At 40.4% G+C, this 23,776-nt stretch overlaps 1 protein-coding gene across 2 annotated transcripts in view; it reads right to left on the bottom strand.

The window, feature by feature from the left end:
- The window catches only part of MYO10 (myosin X), a 235,838-nt gene that overhangs the window by 74,268 nt on the left and 137,794 nt on the right, over window positions 1-23,776 (bottom strand). Inside the window, exons 5-18 of one of the 2 annotated variants that reach the window (XM_067569804.1) lie at window positions 17,270-17,404; window positions 15,388-15,512; window positions 14,264-14,277; window positions 14,055-14,139; window positions 13,277-13,380; window positions 9,088-9,217; window positions 7,217-7,335; window positions 5,539-5,685; window positions 5,279-5,379; window positions 4,985-5,051; window positions 3,264-3,356; window positions 2,244-2,312; window positions 2,009-2,091; window positions 587-695 (exon numbers count right to left, since the gene is read on the bottom strand). In XM_067569804.1, the coding sequence (XP_067425905.1) occupies window positions 587-695; window positions 2,009-2,091; window positions 2,244-2,312; window positions 3,264-3,356; window positions 4,985-5,051; window positions 5,279-5,379; window positions 5,539-5,685; window positions 7,217-7,335; window positions 9,088-9,217; window positions 13,277-13,380; window positions 14,055-14,139; window positions 14,264-14,277; window positions 15,388-15,512; window positions 17,270-17,404 (1,381 nt within the window). Of the gene's footprint in view, window positions 1-586; window positions 696-2,008; window positions 2,092-2,243; window positions 2,313-3,263; window positions 3,357-4,984; window positions 5,052-5,278; window positions 5,380-5,538; window positions 5,686-7,216; window positions 7,336-9,087; window positions 9,218-13,276; window positions 13,381-14,054; window positions 14,190-14,263; window positions 14,278-15,387; window positions 15,513-17,269; window positions 17,405-23,776 lie in introns of those variants that run through there. The other variant, XM_067569800.1, reaches the window with a different exon arrangement.

Raw genomic sequence — 23,776 nt, 5'->3', positions numbered from 1 at the left:
ATCATATTGTTCCCTTCTGACCTTAGAGTCTACGAGTTTAACTGCATTGCTCAGGCCCAGAGGATAGATTTTTCACAGCCCTGAGTGACGTAATTATACCAACCTAATTTCCTAGTATAGACCAGACTTAAGAGTAGTGAGATGGTGACAGAACCAATGATAGAAGTGGAAACTGAGCAGAATAGGGAGTAAGAGAAAGACAAAAGCCTATGAACTATGGTGGGCCAAGTCCCTGGGAGAAGGCCAGGGAGGAGGAGGCGAGAGGGATGAAACAAGAAGGACAAGTAAATGAATAGGAAACAACAGGAGTTCTTTGAAGAAGGAGGTGCTGTGCAGGTCTGCTTCTTCCTGAGACTAACATTGCAGTTTACATGATTAGTGACTGAAGTTTCATACAGGAGGAGGCAACATTTTGATACTGAAGATTTTCAGCAGTTTAAATCTTCAAGGGACATACTCCCCCAGCCCAGCCATTCTGAATCTGTAGACTACAAAGACTCAGAATATTGATGATTATGTATCATCTATGTTGATTTGTTACCATCTATCAGTTGCTGACAGTAGAGGGGAAGACATATTAACCAACCTTGAACTGTAAGCTGACAGTGGGTTTCCGGTGTTTGCTTCCACATTTAAGGGTGTCTTGGTTGTTGCGACTTGAAACGTGTTCAAATAGATCATAGATAAAATCAAGTCTGAAATGGGAAAGGGAAAATCTTTATAAAATATCCTGTGACACCACAAAATTGACCACAGTACAATCCAGAGCAAGCATTGCTCTTTAAAGAAAAATAACTCCGATTGATTTTCCTCTTACCCTCAACAGCTATCGGTCACAGGTCTTTCCTATGTATTATTTGGGCAGCGGAACCAACAAAGACTAGTCCAAATGCCAAACACTATATTCTCAACACCTGCTCTTGGAAATGAATGGCCATTCAAAGATAATATCTTTATCTCTTTTTACTTTATCATTACTCACCCAAACCTCCAATTGCCCTTAATGGGAGCTATGCTAGAGTGAAGACCAAGAAGTAACATTTCCTGTTTGCTTTTCACAAGGGTGCAAATAACTGTGTGTGGGAACTTAAGCTTCAGTGCCTGGTTGTTGTGGGTGTTATATGTACATTACAGGCCTTCTGTAGTCCTCTCAGACCACTTTGGCAGCAACAACACCACTGACTTGAATAGAGTTGTTCCTGATTGACATGAGGGTAAGTGAGAGGAGAATCAGGCCTTATAGCTTTAACTCCCCTATTGCATTTAGCTGCATATTTCAACTGAGAGAAATGTTACCTCTGGCATAACATGAAAATAAAACATACAATTAAGGATTTATTAAAAGGGAAAAAATTTTAAACACCTAAGGGATTTAGGAGCATCACAAGTCCCAGTGACTTTCAACAGGACATATGCATTTAAATCCCTGAAAATCTCCCCATAAGCCATTTACTGCCTGGCTATTGTTATTGCTGTGACTGTAGAACCTTGGAGCCCTTGTCACAGACCAAACAACAAAAAGATGGTCCCTGCTCCAAAAAGTGTACAGGCTTGATCTTCAATTCCTTGTGCATCCAAAACTCAAACTAAAGTAGGGGTCATGGAAGTGCAAGGAATGCACAATCAGGCCTTACAAGAGGCACTTAAAAAAATATCACGTTTGCTAAAAGCACCTTGAAAATGTAAAGTATCATGGGCCAGATTCTCATCACCCTTAGTAGTACCTTACTCCTCTAGCAGCCACACTGCAATCACTAGGAATAAGGTACTCTGCCACCTGTGTGAGGGTATCAGAATCTGGCCCAATGTGAGAGGTAAGTGGTATTATATTTAGAACGGTACACAACAGAAGTGTATTAGTGCCAATCTCCTCGGCCACCTGTTTGCTGCTCACTTCCCCTCAGTAAAGGTCCAAACCTATGTTGCACTAATGGCGTTCAAGTCCCACTGAAATCTGGGCACTTGGCACCTCCCAGGATCACCCCAGGATGCAAATGCACCAACATACCTGCTTTCACGTAACAAGTTTAGGAGATCATCTCTGAAAGTATCTCTGTTTTTCTCTAAGATTCCCCTGACATCATACTGGACCTAGTAAAAAGCAGAACAGGCTCATATAAAAAGACCAGTTGTTAAGCACCTCTCACAAAAGCCGTACCATAAAGAGCGCTGAGGGAACAGAATGCTTCAGTTAATTTGTGAGTATTTGGAAGAATTTTAGCAAATGAAGAAAAGAAAATTACCTCCCCAGCGTAGTGTTTCACTCCAAAGTTGTGAACAGCAACTCTTGGCTTCACATAAAAGGAATTGCTCTAATTTAAGAAAGAATAAAAACATTTTAGGGAGGAAAACACTTGGAATACAGATAAAAAGCCCAGTTATCCTCTCAACCTGCATTGGTCCAAACCACTGTCTTTCAGTGAACACTCTAGAAGATTAGTGCTCCAAAAGCAAACAACCACTTCTATATTGGTAATAGGATTTGGTAGTCTGGAGCTGCTTCAAACACAGTAACAGGAGATTTAGGGTACATTAAAAAGCATCAGAGTAACCCTAAGCCCATCTGGCAAAGTGATCAGTTAAAGACACAGTGGACAAGAAGGGTTTGTTTTAGCCGGCTGTTGTCAGGTTTGGTAGTTGTGAAAACAGCAAAAGGGTTTGTTATAGACTTGTTGGTCCTAAGATATTAGAGACACAAGGTGAGTGAGGTAATATCTTTTATTGGACCAACTTCCGTTGGTGAGAGAGACAAGGTTTCAAGCTAATCAGAGCTCTTACCTTGAGGTCCTATAAATGATATTACCTCACCCATCACGTCTCTGTATTAAAGGGGCTCTTGTACAATAAAGATAATGATAATCTGAGTAGGGAAGATAGATATTTTCATATAATTGACATCAGGCCAAATTCCAGTCTGTTACATGGATGTAAATCTGGTGTAACTCTGGAAAAGTTAATAGAGTTACTCCGGATTTACATTGGTGTAACTGAGATTAGAATCTGGCCTATTTCACTACCTTTCCATAAACCTATCTATACATATGGAGATATCCATATCCACATCCACACTGTGTATTTTCAGATAATAGGCTCCTTCTTGCTCCCACTGAAGCAAATGACTTGGCCACTGACATCATTGGGAGTAGAATCAGGCCTAATGTATATTGTAAGATTATGCATCCATACATATGCATCACAAACCTCTGGAGAAGCAAAGGACCTTACAAATGGCACACTAAATAAATTATCAGAGTATAACATACGGCGTGTTGGGCGTGTAATTTCACCAACAAGGTGTAGTCCGTTGCTTGAGGAAAATGACTCTCTTCATTGATAAGTGCTAGCAGGCCAAGTTTCTAGATCAGTAAAAATATAGAGAACAAGAATGAATTAGTCCATAGCCTGTTTGCACTAGCTTGGAAAGGTCCCATATGTGTGAAGATCTTCTTGAAGATGCTGTGAAGTAGAATGCATCAAGGGCAGCATAAACGAACCAATATACAATAAAAGCTCTCACAGAAACTATAATGCTGTTAGAGAAAAAGGATTCCTCTGGGAACATACAGCGGGTAAAGGCAAAACAATGGAGGAAAAAGAGTTATTGAAAATGTGAGCCCTTTTTTAGCCCAAAGTCACTGTTCAAATGAAGGGTATTTATTCTACTTCTGTTAAAAATTTGCTTTGGGTGAGCCAACCGTCCAGCTGGACCTATCTTCTGAACAGCTAGAAATTGCATTGTGGTTATTTGTACAAGTATTCTCAATCTGAAATTTGGTTCACTAGCTGCCTCTGTCACAGTAGTGAAGCATGTGTCATTCTTCAGATCAGTCACTGATAATTGCATCCCGATCTAGGACTCTTTTAGGGTTTCCAGAATCTTTTTGAACCAACTAAATTAAATTATAACAAACAACAATACATCTAATCTTTTATAAGTGCTTTACAAGCATTGATTCATTCTCACATCACTACTGGGAAGTGGGCAGTTGTTATAATTCTACAGAAAGGGACACTGAAGTTAAGTAACTTGTCCTATTCCCCAAATGGAGTCACTATTGAGCAGGGACAGGAACTCAAGAGTTATTGGTTCCAAGGAGAGAACTTAAATAGATCACACCTCTCCCCCACCCCAACCAAAAACACATGCACTCACACATCAACACTCTGTGCAGCTGTTTCATGCCTTTCCATGTTCTGTGTTTCTTTGGTGTAAATACAACTATAATCAATTTTATGGATGAAAGAATATTTTTTGAGAGGGAGCAGGGGTTAATAAAAACCCAAGAGAACAAAACTAAATTGCAAAAGTGACCTGGAGACATTGTGGCAGTGGGGGAAACAGGCAATAACAGAAGACTAGATACACTGAAATGTAAAGTTCTACATTCAGGAAAAGGAATTTAAGAGGAGAGAGAGAATATTTAAACCCCGCCCAACAAAACAATTTTAAAATTGTGGAACTAATCTGACTTTTGTCAACCATCCTATTGTTCACTCTGCTTGTATGTTCATCTATTCCCCCCCGCCCCCCCAATCATTTAGATGTCTTGTCTATTTAGATTGTAAACATTTCAGGGCAGGGACTCTTTTTCTACAAGTGTACAGTGCCTAGTGCAACAGAATCCTGATCTTGGTTGAGGTCCTGAAGCACCACACTAAAGTGAATCTCCCACCAAGCTGTCTCTTTAAAGTTCTTCTAATACATTCTTGTATGCAACCATGCACTGTAAATTATAGATAAAGTGAGGAAATTAGGATTGGGAGGGGTATGTGCCTATGAAAGTATACTGATCTTATGAATGTAATCCACGTTATAATAAAGTTTGAAAACCACTGTATTAAAAGATCAACATTTAAACATATAAAAGATAGGCTGCCTTTTGTCCGTATACTGCTTTAAAACTCCTTCTCATACAAGTGATGAGAACACCTTGAGAGCACAGTAATTTGCCCATGCATGCCACAATAGCAAATGCTGTATTACCTTTTCAATAAGATCCAAGCACTCTCCATTGTCTGTCCAGTCAATATCTTTCCAAACTAGTCCTTCTCTAGTGTAAGAAAAGAAGGACATTTTATTCATAATTACAAATGTGTTATGGTTTTTTGTTACGTTTGTCATGCAAGTTAGGGTAAAATCAATAATATGCAGCTATAAGCCAGGATTTTTAAAAGGTGCTTATGGGACCTAGGCACCCAAATCCCATTTAATTTAATTTAAAAGATTTGGATATTTATCTCCCCATGGCGCATTTCAAACTCCAGCTGTAATTCTTACCTGCTATATTCCAGTTGCTCCAAGGAAAAAATGTGCTTGTTGAAATATTCCTGAAGCTTTTCGTTTGCATAGTTAATATTGAACTGCTCAAAACGATTAACCTAAAAGACCACAGACATTCAAAGGTAAATACTTCCAAAGAAATTTGTTTGGTAAATGATAAACTGACTATTTTAAGTCCTAAAGCATTTGATAATCCAGTTCCATACAAGTTATGTGGAATTGTATAAAAATTAAAGAATCAATTTTTAGCAATTTACCTCAAAGTTTTCAAATCCAAATATATCAAGAATTCCGATGGACTTGAAATCTTCTTTGCCTCTGATTCTGCTGTTGATTTTTTTAATAACCCATGTAAAACACTGGGAGTAAAGTGCCATAGCCACAGAATCTCTGCTATCTACTGCCTGCATTGGAGAGGTAATACACAGAATAGTAATTTAATTAGAAACCAGATCTTGCCAGTGTCCTTTGTACAGTGTACTTTGCACAGTGCAATGAAAAGTACAATACATGCAGTTTCATATTTCCACATTACACTGATTATAATTAAACCACTAATGATTGAAAGCTCCATTGTGAGTTATTATAATTCAGTATTTATACTGCAACTAAAAGGAAGTTAAGGTTTCAAAGTCAAGCACTCAAAAATTAGGAAATACCACAATTAAGGTTGCCTGTGCTACCTTAATTCGGCTCCTTTGTATGTTAACATAAATATGAATGTACACTTTTCCCTAATCTCATTCTCAGAAACAGCTGACAAAGTTATAGGCAACTGAAAACAGCTTGCTATAATGAGAAGTGTCGAGCAACTTTAACCAAAGGTAGCATTTCTAGCTCCACCTACAGAGATCTATAAAATCATGGTGTGAAAAAAGTGAATAGTGTTATTTATCCTCTCCCACGATTAAAAAATGAGGGGTTACCCAATTAAATTAATAGGCAGCAAGTTTAATACAAACAAGAGGAAGTACTTTTTTACACAATTAATTGTGGAACTCATTGCCATGGGATGTTGTGAAACCAAAAGTATAACTGCATTCCAAAAAGAATTAGGTAACTTCATGGAAGGTAGGTCCATCAGTGGCTATTAGTCAAGATGGTCAGGGATGCAACGCCATGCTCAGGGTGATCCTAAAATTTCCAAAAGCCAGAAAAGGAAGATGGTTGGATCACTCCAACTGCTCTGCTCTATACACACACCCCTGAAGCTCTGGTCCTGGCCACCATTGGAGACAGGATGCTGGGCTAGCTAGATCATATTGTCTTTTTCTCCCCATCCCATGAGGTCATCTCCTGTTGTTCTTGTCTTAATTTAGGCCTTAAACCTGCACTGGGATCTGATAGCCTGGACTCCTGCACCTGTGCAGAGACTCATTGAAGTCAACTGGCCTCGACAAAGGCGCAGAGCTAGCGGATCCCATGCAAGATGGGGGTCCTAAACAGGCAGGGATTTGGTCTTCATCTGTGTTGTAAAATGCTATGCACATCTCTATCATTATGTGATTCATAAATCAGAACTTGTTTTAAAACTATATTAGAAAATCCTTCTGTAATGTATTGATTATTTGAACCTGTGTCCCACTCCCCCAACAAGTTATCTGATTAAAATTCAGATGTCAACATCTTAGGTCTTGTTTACACAGGGACACTGAGAAAAATTAATCTGAATTAACAAAAGGTATGAATTAAAAGTGGATTAGTTAAAGTGTATTAAACCCCTTTATGGACACTGAATGAAGACCACTTTAATTATTATTGTGTTAATTCGGATTAATTTTCTTGAGTGCCCCCATGTAGACAAGCCCTTATACATGCTTCAAGCTTTTGTCTCACTGTACTTGATTTCAATGGAATTCTGTACTTGTTTTACATCAGCTGGAGGTCTGGCCCAATTGTTTTGTTAAAATATATCCCAAATGTTATGTGTTTTACCTGTTGTACGCTGAGAGGTGTTAAGATTTCTTCTCCCCTGAGTATCATTGATCTCTGTGTCAATGCTTCAGTCAGCTGTGTTGAGTCCAGCCCAAGTAACTCTGCAGATCTACCCAGAGCTAACAGTAAAAGGAGCCAAAAATAAATACATACATATATGTGGAAAGTCACAATTCTCTCAATTGTTTTTTAACCTAATATAATCAGAAGCAACACCAAAGATACTTCTAACTGACAAAGATTACAGACAAGTATTGAGCTGGATTCTCTGGTCTCTAAAGGCACTTTGCTCTCCTTATGCGAAGTGCAGGCAGAGGGGATGTAGCTGCTTCCTACACCAGCCACTCCCTCACCTCCAGCATAAGGGAGCCGGCTGTGGGCATGGTTGAGCTCCATTCCTGCTCTAAGTTCCACTGGAGCCAGGCAGCCCTTAATCAGGGAACCACAACTGGCTTCCATCAACCGCCACTCTCATCCACTAAATCAGAGTGCAGAATTGGCACCACTGCCTATTTTCCATTTTCTTTACTTTTTGTACTTGATAGCACACTCTGTTGTTTCACTCATTTTCACCCTCTTCCTTGTATAGTCAGGTTAATCAATTTCCCCTCTTTAGTCATGTGGGTGTTTCATCCAGTAATGGAGGAAAGCAGCACATTTTAAGAAATAGAAAAATGGGATGGTAAACCCAAAAAAATTAGAAAGGAGGTTCTGGGACAGAAAAAAATCCTGAAAACATTTAACTCATTTTTTTTAAACTAACTAGATTTCAGTTTTAATCCTTTCTCTGAGAATTTATAATCCTAAAGAAATTGTCGTTCACAGAGGTCTAGTCTCCACTGAAATGTATGACTAAATCTAGCTGCTAATGCATCTCAGTACAGCATCTCTACACAGGTTAAATCCCTGTACTCATTTTCACTGTCAACAGATCCCAGTTATTAATGTCTGAATGCTCGACTTCAGAGACACAAGGTGGAAATATTATCTTGAAAATACATTTACAATAAAATTGATACAGTGGGTATCTAAGTCACTCACTCCTCTGCTGTGCTCCTGAAACAATAGGGTACAATATTATAAATGTGCACGAAAGAAAGAAGCTAATTTAAATACCACCAATTCATTACAGAACACAGCTGGAAGCCTTTAATTTGTTCATAAAATAATAAAAATCCAAACCTAATGTTATTGCTAATACTAATGTTTGATTTTATGGATACAGAAACATAACATCCCCTCCCCACTCCTTATCCATGAGGGGACACATCAGCTTCGCATCCCCTCTCCTCATTCCCACCCCCACCTCAGATCATGTAGATGTTTCTGGCGGACAGAAAAAGTGTCCCAACTGTGCATCTGAATTTGTACTGTGCCATTATTTGGTGTAAAAATAGGGGATGATGTCATTGTTCTTCCCATAAGGGAAACTAGTTCCCAAACCCAATCCCTGAACTTTCTGTCATATGGTTACACAGCTGCAGATGTAACTTACTCACAAGATAAACTACTGAAAGCAACAACATAGGCACAATGCACTGAAGTCTTGAATCCAGAAAGCACTTAAGTGCCTGCTTAAGTCCCATATACTTAAGGAAAAACATCCCAAATTCAGGAAAGCATTGGCGACAGGGGGCCGTAAGCATAGGTGAAAGCTAAGCCTGTGCTTGAGTTCTTTCCTGAATTGGAGGAAGAGTCCAGTGCCAAAGAGTAACTCATTTCATCTTCATAAAACAATAACAATGGCATTTTAACCATCATTCACCCATCTTGAAAAGGAACCAGAGATTTCTTTTCTTGGTCCCGCATGGTTTCCCACATTGCTATTAAGCAATTATGGACATTTCCCCATCCTGTGATGATCTCCTCACCTGTTTTAAAGGACACCTGTGCCCCACCAGCAGTGATAAACTCAATGTTCCCCAGATGCAGAATGCCAGCAAGCAGCCTCAGAACTTCTCGCACCTCCTCCTTGCTGAATTGCATCACTTCCATTGCAGTCTGGAAGAAAATATGTCTTTCAATTTGTGTTTGATTTTCTTAGCGAATAGACACTGGAGGAGATGATAAGGGAGGAATTACAAAACACAACAACTGAGGATATGTACACACTAACGGTGGCAAATTTGCTGCTGTCAGATCAATCTATCTGATTCGATTGAGTGGCAGTGAAGACCTGCTCAATCGATCTGGAAGTCGATTCAATTAAACCACCTCCTCAAAAAGCACAGCACCGTGGAGACGGCGCACTAAAGGAAAGTTAGGAAGTCGACTCAGCGTATCTTGCATAACTCCCGTCAACTGCTGCCAAATTTCCTGGTAAGTGTGTACGAAGCCTGAGTTTTGCAGCCTTTAGCTTTTGAAAGATATTGGGACAGAGGAATGTTTATTGTAAATGTATATCTTGTCTTAGGCCTCAATTCACAGAAGCATTTTAATACATGACACGTACAACTTTAAGCACAAGGAACACAATGACATCTGTAAAATCTCTCTCCCCTGAGTGTCACTGATCCTTTACAGAGCCCGTTCACTTCACTTTGTAGGATCACAGCCATACTACAAAACCTCACTAACTGGGAGGAACCTCCCCTGTGTGTTACCAGATTTTGCAGATTAGTCATGTAGGTGACCAAATATGTAACATGCAGTGTACTTTGTTCATTTATTTTGTCAGTGCACTTTAATTTAGTTTTATTTATAACACTAATGTTTTTCATTATATTTTGCGAAAGTAACAAAGTCTTACTGAAAAACCTCATTACTATACTCTACTAACTCTCTAGAGAAATGGGGTAAGACAGAAGTTTTTGTGAAAATTACTGGTTTATGGATGGGCAAAGTAATGACCAAGGTTCCACTATATATCAGGAACAAAAGGAAATCTCAATGTAAAGACATGTATTATTGGATTAAAGCAAGAAAAACAGACAACTATTTTGTCAAAGTAAATGTAGAAAACAAATGCAACCCCTTGGGACTGGCTTGTGTTTTCCAAATGTCTCTCCAGAATGCTGCAATCTGAACCAGATTGTTCAAATTCACCATATTTCATGGTTTGCACTGATGAAACACTCTTAGTTCAGTGACGTGGAGTACACAGGGCATGAAATATTTGAGTAGGGCTATTTGAACTGAGTACGTGTTGTATTTTTGTGCAAATGTGATTACACACTATGACCAAAGACCATCTTTTTGTATCAATAATGACAATACTGTAGTCATTTTTGCAAAACGCAATCAGCACTGAGGTGTTTTTGCAGCTGCTCTCGGAATTACTTCCTCTCCAAAAAGGAGCTCTCCCCTAAATCAGCCAGCTTAGGGTTTAAGAAAGAAGTTCTCTTCTCTCTCTCTCATGTCTATCATCCTCCAAGGTATTAGTAGGGAATCATCCTGTTCCCCATGCCACACCACCAGTCACATACTTGCAATAACATTTTTAGTAAATAAGAAGGAAAGGGATATCTGCAGAGGCTCTGGGAATTCATTCCATTGTGACTACACAGAAAGAGCTGTTATAATAACTATTAAAATCCAGCAGACCATACAACACTTGCTATTAGATCTGAGAAAATGTACACTTTTCCAATACACAACAAATACCTATAATTGCCAATACTTTGTAGGTAGATTCATAATTTTATGATAATCTATTCCAGTGGTTCTCAATCTTTTTGGGTTCAGGACCCATTCATAAATCTTGATGGCCTATACAACCTAATAAATAGGTTTAGTGCAAAATAAATGTGGCTTACTGAACATTCCTTACCCATGATTATAATATGCACGTTACTGTAATCGGTACTAAATAATTACACTGTGCAGACCATACCAGCAGCTCTGGTCCCGCAGGATTGGCTGGGCTCCAAATGTTGGTGACCTTTGGGTCACAGCACCACTCAGTTTTGGCCCAGCTCCTCTAACAAGGGGCCTCCGGGGCCAAATTATTGAGAGGGGTGTTGGAGCCATTTGGTTCATGACCTACGGGTTGAGAAACCCTGATCTAATCTGACATCAGCATAACGCAGGCCACAGAAATTCACCCAGTAATTCCACTTGTTCCTGATGATTTTAACAAATTGTCACTAATCCTATCGGCCATATTTATAGCTCTAGAGGTAGGTATAATATGTGACAAGAATACTGAGGAATGCATGTATGTATGCTCACACTGCAGATCCCCACTCAGTGGAAAAGAACTTTTGGGACACAAAGGAGAGAAAAACATATAGAGGGAAATCATCTGTAGGTTCATGGAAATGGTCATTAGCATGCATAGGACTGAAAGAGAGAAGAATGAAGTACAGCTTAGGAATTCTGAAGTCACTGAATCCACGTTCTCAAGCCTTATGAAGATCAGTAAGGAAGCAAGTGATGCGGGTGCCCAAATTTCTGCTTCTAAAATACTGTAGAATGCAAGATTAACATGTCAAGTTAATTTCACGCTCTACCTGCCTCAAGCTGATTAGCGCAAATTAAATGTCATGCTAATCAACCCAAAATATGAGACTGCAATGCGGAAATCACCAACTTCCCCAAAAATATTTTTGCTGTGAAATTAGGTAGTTTTACAGCTGTAAAAACATACATACATAACACTTTAACTAAACTGTATCTGACCATTTTTATTGGTTTTCAAATCCCATAGAACACGTGCCACGCACTGAAGTGGTGGTGGTGTTAGGAAAAGTAATTGGTAATTATGGTAATAACAAAAGTGGGCTAATTACTGATTGCTAATTGCTGAAGCTAATGTGGGTGTGAAAGTTAAGGCTACCCAGAGAAAGCCTCAATTAGTGTCTCCATTTTACCCATGTTTCCATTCTATTTAATAATCATATTTGATTAATTAGTCCATATAAAAGATTATCTTTATGGCCCCTTTTTCCCCCAAAGGCACGTGGCTAAAAGAGATTGGAAAGCTGCAAAAGTCCATATACTACCATGGATTTGCTATTTGGTATTTCCATATTTCAGAAAATGGTGCAGAAAGTGTACAAAACCTTGAAATGAGGAAAGCAGCAGAAATATGCAGGCTGGTCATTTAAAACAACGCAGTTTGTTTTCTTTTAGTAAGGTTACTGTTCCCATAAAACAAATGCTGCTTCCTGATTGCTTGGTATTTTTATTTGACTGTTTTGTATGAATTGGTCCCAGGAGGATAAGCAGCACACATATAAGGAAGTGATGCTTCTCTTTTATACACATAATCAGCCCTCAATTTGTACACACAATAGTTATGAAGAAAAAAACCATCTAGTTTGCTACAGATACTAAAATTTTACACAAGGTGCAAGCACCTTTGCAATGGAATGGGAGTGCTACACTGTATTCTAATGGATGCTTCGCGTAAGTTAGGCAAGAGACAGAACACTTGTTTGGTTTTGTAAAAAACGTGGGACTGAATCTTAAAACATACAGGTTCCAATCAATTGTGAAACTAGAGGTTTTGTGCTTCCATCGCTCTCTACGTACATCCCTTGTTATATTCTGTAGTGTCCTATTTCAGATACGATTTATTATGACAGAAAAGACATATGATTTACTCTGTAACATCCCTTCCCCACCATTCTGCGTTGAATGATTTGCACATAGATATGAATAGCTATGTCCTTCATTATAAACTACTGTAATGGTAATTCTACATAAGTCTCGGATGGAAGGTAAGATGGGTGAATGTCTGATTGCGTTCCACTGCTGTCCTTTTGTTCTGAAATGTAATTGTTTCCCTTAATCAGAAACTCCAAGGAGTAATGGATGAGTGACTTCATATACAGCTTGCAAGGTAAGAAATGCTCCCTATAACAGCAAAGTGTATGAAAGAAAATTAGTCATTCTGAGCAACAGTAGACTGATCCTCCATGAGGCACTTTATGCCCATGCATAGTGCCACTGAAGTGACTGGGATTGCATATAGCCATGACCACGGACTGATCCTTCATCTGCAAGATTAGGACCCTCATTAGCGGCAGATCATGATAGCTTTCAAAAATCACTATCAAGTGAAGAGATGTGAAATTTATCACTCTTGAATCATAAAGAACTGGTCAAACAACTCACAATGACTTCCTTGAAGGAGTCTTTGTCATTGATTGTTTTATCCGCTATACATCCAGACTGATTCAGGTAGTGGTAGTGCTCTGGTACAGATAAGTAAAATGCATCTGCAAAGAGAAAAAACAAAGTCATCACCTTAGGAGTTGAAAAATCAATTTATGTTTCATTTACTTGAGATATGTATGAGCAGGGACACAAAACCAAGTGGTTTATAGCAACGGAAAATGTATCACACTCATTGAATAATTTTCGCTTTATCTAGCTGTGCGACTCTATGACCTGCATTCTTCATCGCACACAGACAGTTGGCCAAAAAGGTGGTGCTAATACAGCTTTGACATTTTTACATGTACACAAATGATATTTTTCTTGTTAGGGGATTAGTCTTCATGACAAGGGACACTGACAGTATGATTCCTTCTCCTCTCTTCCCTGTGGAATTTCCTAGTTCCCAGCCAAGATACTTAGGCTGGACACTGCGATGTGGGTTTGTCCCTAAGTAACTATCCCAAGGACACAGAGTGAATCTGCAGCCTCTAGGAATAAAACCCCAGGAGGCCTGGTAGCATTACTACGCCACACACACCGCTTGTACCAAGATGAGCTCAGAAAACATGCTCAGTGAATTCAGATTAAATAAATAACTCATTTCTCGTTTGGTTATTGGTTTACCAGAGTTAAATTCCACAGTGCTGTCATCGCAAGGTGGTGTTTCATGACTGAAATAGTGCTGGCAAAGAGCCATTACAAACAGTTGTGTGAGCTGAGCTTTGTCACTCACCTTTCTCTTCCTCTTCTATCCCTGCCAGCAGTGCATAGAATATGTGATAATTTCTCTCCCCAGGGTTCTGCCTTACTACACGGTTCTGTCAAAGCAAATAACATTTCTGTTTAGGGGATTATTTTTAAAGGGAACTTATTCACCCAGCAATTTTTGAGAAAATCTATGAATAAAACAAAAAAACTGAATGACAGCAAATGTTGACTTACTTTTTCTAATAAATCTTTAGTGGGGAAAAAAAAATGATCCGTCAAGGAATAAAACGGTGAAGTTAAAGAACTATCTGTTTACAGTTCTCTAGTACTTTGTGTTCAGACACTAAAGAGGGCATTGTGCTCTGTGTCATTTATATGTTGGTACAGCAAAAGGAGGAGAGTTTCCATAAGTAAAACGTTCAGCCACTTCTAATCCCAAAGGTTTTTTCAACAGAGTATAATGAAGCATTGTCATGTTCTGGACCGAATGAGGATGTGAAGTGATACCTACCTTTCCACCTAACTTTCTGTTTGTTGTTTAGTTTGGTGTCTCCTTTAAGGGTGAAATTCACCCACTTTGCATGAAGTGTGAACAAACAACTTTTGTGCAAAGATCTATACAGTATTTGGAGGTGGTGGGTGTGGGGACAGAATCATCCCCCTCAAAGAACCCGCAAGCACAATGCAGCAGTTCTACAGCCACTAATCCTGCTACTGTGCCGGAATAGCAACCACAACCCAGTACCCCTATATAGGGCCTATGGCTACTTCACCTGGATAACTGCAAATCCTGAGGATACCCCCCTAATTCTCCAACCTGCAGTGTCCTATGTGGAGCTAGTGCATAGCCCAGCTCTGCTGCGTGGAAGCAGCATGGACAACCTGAGGGAACCCTTCTCACACAACAGGACCACTGCAGTTCTGCTCTGTATGGGGCTTTCCTCGCCATTGTGCCCTTAAGATGACTTTCACCCTGGCTGTTGAAGAGTTGGAGTTGGCAATCAGAGTTTTTCCCGTTAAATTATTATTACCTCACTCCAAAGAAACATGCACATTAGCCATAATACCAGAAATGAGAGAGAAGGTTCGATGATTTTATATAGATCAATCTATATAGATATACATAGATATACCTATATATTTCTAGATAGAGGAATGGATAGATGGACACGCACGAACTGAATTTGGACTTATTGATTTCTCTTGAAGTTCATTCAGCACAGTTTTTTTAACCTGGAATCTTTGGGTGTGGGTAGAGGGACAGGCAAAGGCTAATATTTCTTCCCACTACTCTCCACAGAACAGATACAGGTACGTCACCCTGAAATTCAAAGACACTCAGCAAGAAGGGAGGATACAATCTACAATTCTTCCTCCCTGGATGTTTCCCTTCTGACAGATGTTCAGCTGAACAAACTTCCCAAAGCGACTGGAGTTGTTGTTGTAAACAGTCTTCGCGTTGCCAAAAGCTTCCATAATTGGGCTGTGAAAATAAGGAAGGATGACAGAAGTGTTAACTTGTGACTGGAATGGCAATGATACGAGCTCTGCACTCCAGTGCTTGAAGAAAGGCATAATCCCCGTAAAGACCAGTTCTAACATTATCCTCAGCCACAGCCTACATCCTTAGTCATTGCCATAGCTCTAGACAACTCAGTTATACCACAGGCTATGTCTATAGGTAGTAAAGTGGCTCTCGTACTAAATCACAAAAAGACATTAGCCACTGTACAGCTGAGTATATAACTGAAATAGGATGTGCTACAACAGGTCTATATTATAATTATTGTTTCGCATTTGCATTATAGTAACAACAAGAGGCTCCAATCAAGCCAGACCCAATTGTGCAGGGTGCTCTATGGGTGTATAGGAGACCGTTCTCATCTTAAAGAGCTTACACAATCTTACTTTAGTGGGTGAAACACAAAACAGAGATGGGGGAGGGAATAGGGAAGATGGGTGACTGTCATAGCAGCAGATTTGTTCATAGTCTTGCTTGTGGAAGGTACCTGATTAACAGCAGATGGATCTATCAAACCAGCCCCCCTGTTCTTTCCTTACCTCAGCAAGCTACCTGCAGTCACCCGGCTGATCCTTACTACACCATTCTGTTTCCCTTCACCTCCCCCTCAAACCTCTCCTGCACAGCAAACTATAATATCTCCCCGCCCCATCCACGTCTCCTTCTCCCACCTCCTGATGCCTTCTTCTCAGTTCATCCCCAAAGAAAAACAAAAAAACCATTAACTAAGAAACAATCCCAATTTGTACAAAATCACTTTACGTATTGTACAGAACCATTCCATGGGTGAGCCTGTTATTATGACCCAGGCCCGGCCTCACCACCACTTATTTGTTTTCTAAATGCCCCCACATGTTCATGTCTAAATTTAGATGGCAAGTTCTTCAAAGCAGGGACAGTCTTATTTGATCTGTAAAATCACATTTGGGTGATTTATAAATATGTAAATATAACTATAGCATCCACAGGGCAGGCTTTGCCCACACTGCCTTATCAATGTGCTTCAGACCTGACTTAGAGAGATTGCTACACTGCCCATGACCATTCAGTCCTTGGTCTCTGAAATAAGACTACCCAAGAGTGTGTGAGTTATAATTTGAATATATAGCCACTATATAATCAACTCATTTATTGTAGGCCACCAACCAGTTTCCAGTCGCTAGCCTTTTAGACTACACTTAATCCAGTGCTGTAGGAGTGAAAGCTTCTGTGGCCCTTTACAAACTGTCTGAAACATCCAGGTCCCCACATATACTTCGGATGCAACAAAATCTCCTTTCCAACAACCTGCGATAGATTACTAGAGCCTGTGATACAGACTGCCTTTACTAAACCCTTCATCCTAATTTATTATCCAGCATGTAAATATCACTGGGGGGGGGGGGGGGAACAGTGGAAAACCCATAGTGTACATGAAATTCTAGAAGAGAAAAAAAAAATCTGTGGGAAAAACCTGCAATCTAAATCAACTGCTTCTCATACACCAAGAATAGGTGGCTGCAAAACAGAACTTACAGCCAAAGAACCACAAACATTAGAGATGGAAAAGACCTGGCGGGTCATCTATCCACTCCCTGGGTGCCAGTGAAGGATTATTTTTCCATGTTTTGTGCAGCAGTCTAGTTTTAAACATTTTCAGCATCGATGGTTGTTCTACCTCTGTCACTCTGTACCGTGTGCAACTTTATGAACTGTGTATGAGAATATGAATGTCATACCTGCTCTCAAGAATAGCTTGCTCCACACAAGAGGTCTTTTCCTTACAGGATAGTTCCAGCGAATGTTGGCTCATGGCAGATAAGAACTTGAGAATCAGTTTAGTGCTCTCTGTCTTACCAGCACCACTTTCACCACTGAAAGACAAAAAAAAAAAATACCAAAGTGTTTCTACTTTGACCATGCTCATGGAAAGAAAAAATCCTTGGTCTGGCCTACATCAAGGCACTCACAAGCCAAAGTGAAAGGAATGATCAGAGAGGGTTGTAACACCATGACAACTTGAATGAGTGAGATTGAAAACGCTATGAGAATTTAACTGTCTCATTGGAACGCAGTGCAAAGCTCATAATAGCTCTGCATTTCTATAGCACCTTTCAGCCAGGATCTCAATTTATTTATTAATTAATTGCCCAATAGAGCAACTAATCTGACTGGTAAAATGATATGCAAAAATTGTACCAAAACAAAAGAAAATGTAAAACGTGCAGAGATTTTGATGTGACAGATTTAAAGACCCATTTATATTTGAAAAAAACAGACCATTTAAAAACAATCTTGCTGATACAAACAGAATATGATAATTTCATTTCTATTACTAGACCATTTGCCTAAAACCAGGGAGCCAACTTTTGCTTTCCTGTTCAATCCCATTACCTTAAATAATGTTGTATGTGGGCAGGATCAGAGCATAATTTAACTAATAATTTAAATGAGTTTATTTCTTGAAAGTTCAATTATTTATCTTGCTTATTTCTCACCTGAAGTCACTGGACCAAATTCTGACTTTGAATACATGCACTTAAGTCCTATTTAATTCCATGGAAATTGAGCATACTTAGGTCCTGATTTTAGGCTTAGGAAATTGGGCACACTTCGTCTCCACATTGCAGCCAACAGGAGTTGTCATTGACTTTAAGGAATGAAAACTAGGCATGTATACAATACACAATTTGGTTACTGACCCTTTGCTTGTGACAAAGTGGTGTGGTGCCCTTATGTCATCACAAAGGTTTCTAGTGAGGAGCAAAGAACAGATACAGCCCTAAGAAGCAAATGTCGGATTTCCATGCAAGTACACCCTCAACAATTTAATAAAAAATCAAGAAAGAGAAATCTAGAATATATATAAAATGTATAGCGAGATTTGTGTCTACATAACTTTCCAGAAGGTGTCAGCAACTCTTAAAAATGATTCACAACTTCATACAAGATGCAGTATATTTATTCTGATAGGTGCTGGAATCTCTTCAACCCTAACACCGTAACAGGCTCTTGAGTGACTGACTCATTCATTCATCACACATTTACATTCTATCCAAAATTAAATGTGCTGCAGAATATATTTCGACCTCTTGTAACTCTCATTCTATACTTCTATTACACTGGCACACTGTGCACATAAGAATTAGCAATGGCACTTCCAGTACTCGTTTTTAAATAGCTTTATACTTCAGTGCCTTTATATTTGCTAAATTTAAAACAAACAAACAAATAAAACATTCCACTTTACTGATGTATATTTTCTGGCCTGCACTATGTCCTCTGGGCCAAGATCTTTGGCTGGCATACATCAGCATAGCCTCATTGCAATGATCTGGGTGTCAGACCTATGCCAATGTATGTCAGCTGAGGATCTGGACTGTTCTCTAACTAATTATTACAGTTGCCATCTCTGTCCTGTGCCATGGGCCAGATTCTGCTAAGACTCACCTCAGTGTGAATCTGAGTAATTCTACTGAAGCCAAGAAAGTCACTGTGGATTTATACTGGGATAAGTGGGAGCAGCATGTGGCTATACTTTTGTGCTAGTCATGCTTTTTAAATTTGGTTAAAAAATGTCTTTTCTTTCTGTTTTTAATATAGTTGGTATCCTGCTTAGTTATGTTTTGCTGCTGCTGTCTTTATAGTTCTTCGACACAATACAAGTTGTTTTACAAATCAAGGATTATTAAATGTGAAAACTGAAAAAATATGGAAACACACCAAGCACTCCAAATTTTCCATTCATTTGCACTACTGCTACAGTTCAAATGCTTACATTGCATTGTGATAGATCAGTCCTATAAAACCCACAGGAAAGTGGACTTTTTTTAGTGTGCATTCAACCTTTCAACTAACCTCTCACCCCAAGCATTTTTAAAGGCAAAGTCTGTTCCAATCCATTACATTCTATGCTCTGGATACACTAAGTATGACAGCAGTCTGTGTGGTCCTCATTTTGGAGATCTTTAATCTTTCTCCATCACTTGTTCCACATGAGGTGCTTTGTGAAAGGCACAACAGTCTGAACTTTGGACTATTGCAGGGGAAAGAGGATCAGTAAAAGAGACTTCTCACTCCAAGAGCTTTCATATGCAAAACGACTGAACCAACACACTCTAAATCACTCCTCAGTTCAATCTTTTGGCTTTACATGACAGGTAAGAAATAAGGCCCCCACAGCAAACATGGTTCTTCAAATGCGTAGTTTAATCTTGGTAAGTCGATCTCATAAAAAAAGTCTTCCCAGCAAAAAGTGTGGGCCTTGTTCAAAGAGTAGCTTGTTTTATATTGATCTTCAAGCTCAGCTTATTTTATGATCATCTTCAGGCTCTCAGCTGATAATAAAGTGAACAGTCTGATGTTGGATTGTGATTTCAGGTTTGCTGTTTCCATCTCTTCAGCTGTTTTAGGGTTTGTATCTTTTTAAGCTTTTAATTTAAAATGGAAGAGCTACTAATATAACAGGAGAGGGAAACATGGCCAGCTAAAAATCAAGCTAAGGTGTCACCCTACATCTGCACTAAGAAAAAGGTCAAGTTTAGGTCCAATTTAGCTAGCATGTGTTAGTTACGCCCGACCTAAAGTCAACCAATTTTCCTAGTTAAGACAAACCCCTCTGAGGTGAAAAAGGGAAAATTCCTCTCCCACCCCTGCAGAGATCCCTATAGTCCTGTCCAGGTACTCCGGCTGGGTCCCAGGCCTGGGATTTGTCTCTCCAAATACAACAGTGACACGTTAATTAAAAATCAAGAAACTATCCTACTATTTTTGCAGTCTGTCTGTTGTGTTATAATATCTAATTGTTTCGACTGAAATGATCCTGTGAGGTAGGGTGAAGATTGATACGAAGTTTAAAGAAATATGAACACTTCTCGGTGTAGTCATCTCTGTACCAAACACTTTAAGTATATAAATTGCATCAGTAATATTCACTCTGGCAGAGCTCAAAGGCCACTTCACCGAGTGCCACATGATAAATCACAGCATGCCGTGCACACACTGGACAGCGGTGTTTGCAACATGGCATTAGATCAGGATGTTAGGGTGCTGCATCATTGTGATTCAGTATTATCATGTAATAATGAATGCAGCACTGTCTAGCAGAGATTGAGTCATTACTGTGTCCCTCTGCAACTCCATTTAAAATACTTCCTCACTCTTCCCCCAGCTTTTATGCTATAAAGATGGCTTTATATTAAATAAACACAGGGTTTTATTTTGCAATAGGAGTCAGTCCTGATAACATTACATGCCCATTTTCCTACCTTACCTCTCCAATTAGAGAAAAATTCATAGCATTTAAAAATAATCCCACGTCTGTTTTTAAATTATGTTCTGAACTTGAACTACTGTATTCACAAGAGTCTCTTCAAAAAAATGTAAAACTGATTAACTCCACTAGGGGGTGCTTCATGCCTAAACAATTCCGAAAGGTGATGCAGAATGCCTTCAGAATGCCACCCTGTAAGTTTAGATACAATGTAACAATGAACAAGAACAATATATTTGCTGCTGCTGTTTTTATAGCTCTTTGATACAATACTTTGAAAACTACTGACCACACACAACTTCGTTTTAGCTTAACTTGCCTACAATACTTGTTTTATATCGTAGTTTTCAAGACGGAATTTGCTAAGATTTTCTTTACTGCCCTCTTTTGCAGGCAACATAACCTCTGAATTCAGACATATGGCAGCTGAGTTCTGCTTCTCATTACCATTTTCAAGCATCAAAGCTAACCTGCCCAATAAAACTGACAAATCTAATCACTCCAACCTCTTTCAATTCTAAGCAAATAAAGAGTACAGGTGTGGCCAAGGCTTTCAAAAGTGACTAGTAATTTTGAATGCATCAATTTTTGCATAATCGAAAGAGCCTTAACAGGGCTTGATTTTCCAAGGGTGTCACAGGAAAACTGCCTGCTTTGAGGGGACATGGGCCCAGCCACACCCATGCCATAATTCATTAGCTGCTTCTCACCCTGAAGAGTTGGGACTAAGGAGGGTCAAGTGATGTCTCAGTGGATACCTGGGGCCTTATAAAAGGACTGAGACCAGTCTGGGCGTTGGAACCACAGGGAGTGGGCAGGCTTCTAAGTCAGGCCCTGAGCCAGTGTCTGCAGGATGTGGGGTACTCCAGAAGAACCAGCCTGGGAGCTCAGTGCTCTATAGTGGAACAGGCAAGGATGCAAGGAAGAGAGCTCAGCAGGGTCTGTGAACAGTACATCTGGAGTCTGAGGCCACTATCCCAGAGCCATAAAGACTCTCAAAAATAGTCCTGAAAGGGGATGGGAACAGAGCCTAGAGGATGGGCTGAAGAGAAGTCCCCAAAGAGCAGAAAAAATGGTTACTAACCTTTCCCTAAGTGTTCTTTGAGATGTGTTGCTCATGTCCATTCCATGTTAGGTGACTCACAAGCAGTATCCAAGGAGGTGGGCTCAGAGTTCACGGACAGGCGGATTGCATCACCACTCTCCCAAACTTGACATCATCTAGAGCCTGATGAGTGATGGCGTAGAGGGAGGAAAAAACTGAACTGATGACCAGGTTGCAGCCTTGCAGGTGTGTCGGACCAGAAACACGGCTGAAGAGCTCTCGTGGAATGAGCGGTCAAGATGGCAGAAGGTGGAATGTTTGCCTGCTCATAGCATGCCCGGGATACAGGAAGTTATCTAGGCTGAGATTCTTTGAGCTGAAACAGACAGACCTTTCCAGCCTCTCTGCTATTGCCATGAAGAGTTGCATGGATCTGTGGAACGGTTTAGTCTTCTCAATGTAGAAGGCTAATGCACACTTAACATCCAATGAGTGAAGCGCTTCTGCTCTTCTGAATTCTTGTTTGGTGTTGGGAAGAAAACTGGCAGGAAAATGGCTTGGTTGCTATGGAACTGCGAGACCGCCTTTGGTAGGAAGGCTGGATGGTAGCACAGTTGAACCTTATCCCTAAAGAACACCGTGTATGTTGGTTCTGATGTAAGGGACCCGGTTTCAGAGACCCTTCTGGCTGAGATAATCGCTACCAGGAAGACAAACAGCAGGAGGGTATAACGCTAGCGCTTCAAAGGAAAGGCCTGTGAGTTTTGTTAGGACCAGGTTTAAATCCCATCCGGGAATCAGTTGGAGAACTTGAGGGTGAAGTCTCTGTAACCCTTTCAGAAAGCAGATTGTCATCTCATGAGAGAAAACTGATCTACCACCCGCTGGTGCATGGAGGGCCGAAATTGCTGCTAGGTGTACCTTGATATATGTGAGGGCCAGACCTTGCTGTTTTAGAAAGACCCTGTTGGGAAGACCATATCGAGAAACGCTTCCACTTGGTGAGGTAGGTAGCCCTGGTAGACGGCTTCCTGCTACCCAGCAAGACCTGGCAAACTTGTTCCAAACAGGCTTGCTCCTCCAGGGTCAACGATGGAGCTCCCACACCGTCAAGTGAAGGACCCCAAGGTTCAAGTGGAGTAAACAGCTGTGGTCTTGTGAGATCAGGTCTGGGCAGAGTGGGAACAGCACCAGGGGTGCTACTGAAAAGTCTAGCAGTGCACCAAACCAGTGATGGCACAGACACGCCAGAGCTATACAAAGTAGATGGCGTGCTTCATGCAGAAGTCCCACAGACAGATGACCTCCTGACACAGGGCGGAGGAGCATGTTCCTCCCTGCTTGTTGATGTAGAACATGGCCACCGTATTGTCCATCAGTACTTGTACTACTTTGTCTGTGATCTGAGGAAGAAACACTTCACAAGCTAAGCGGACAGCTCTGAGCTCCCTGACAGCTCTTATTGGGACCACAAGCCCTGTGTCCTGAGGCGATGAAGGTGGGCTCCCCAACTAAGGTCTGAAGTGTCTGACACTAGGAACACTGATGGCTGGGAGGCTGGCAAAGGGGACACCCACCACTGCCAAATGGGGGACCTTCCACCAGTTGAGGGAGGCAAGGACCGGTGCTGGAACAGTAAGCACCGAGACCAAGTAGTGTCTGTTTGGGAAGTACACTGAAGTTTGGGAAGTACACATCTGCAGGGACCTAAAGCACAGCCTTGCATACCACACCACGTAAGTGCACACAGCCATGTGTCCCAAGAGCTTGAGGCGAACCCGGACTGTTGTGATTGGGTGGGCCATGACACTGGATATCAGGTCTGTCATTGTCTGGAATCGAGCCTCTGATAGGAAGGCTCTGGCCTGGGTCAAGTCTAGCACTGCTCCAATAATCTCTATTCTCTGTACTGGAATGAGAGTCAACTTT

This window comes from Emydura macquarii, unplaced genomic scaffold (genome assembly GCF_026122565.2).
Source record: "Emydura macquarii macquarii isolate MOO-44397 ecotype Brisbane River unplaced genomic scaffold, CSIRO-AGI_Emac_v2 contig_320, whole genome shotgun sequence".
NCBI lineage: Eukaryota > Metazoa > Chordata > Testudines > Chelidae > Emydura > Emydura macquarii.
The sequence above is the reverse complement of the archived record's forward strand: the minus strand, read 5'-3'. Positions and strand labels throughout refer to the sequence as shown.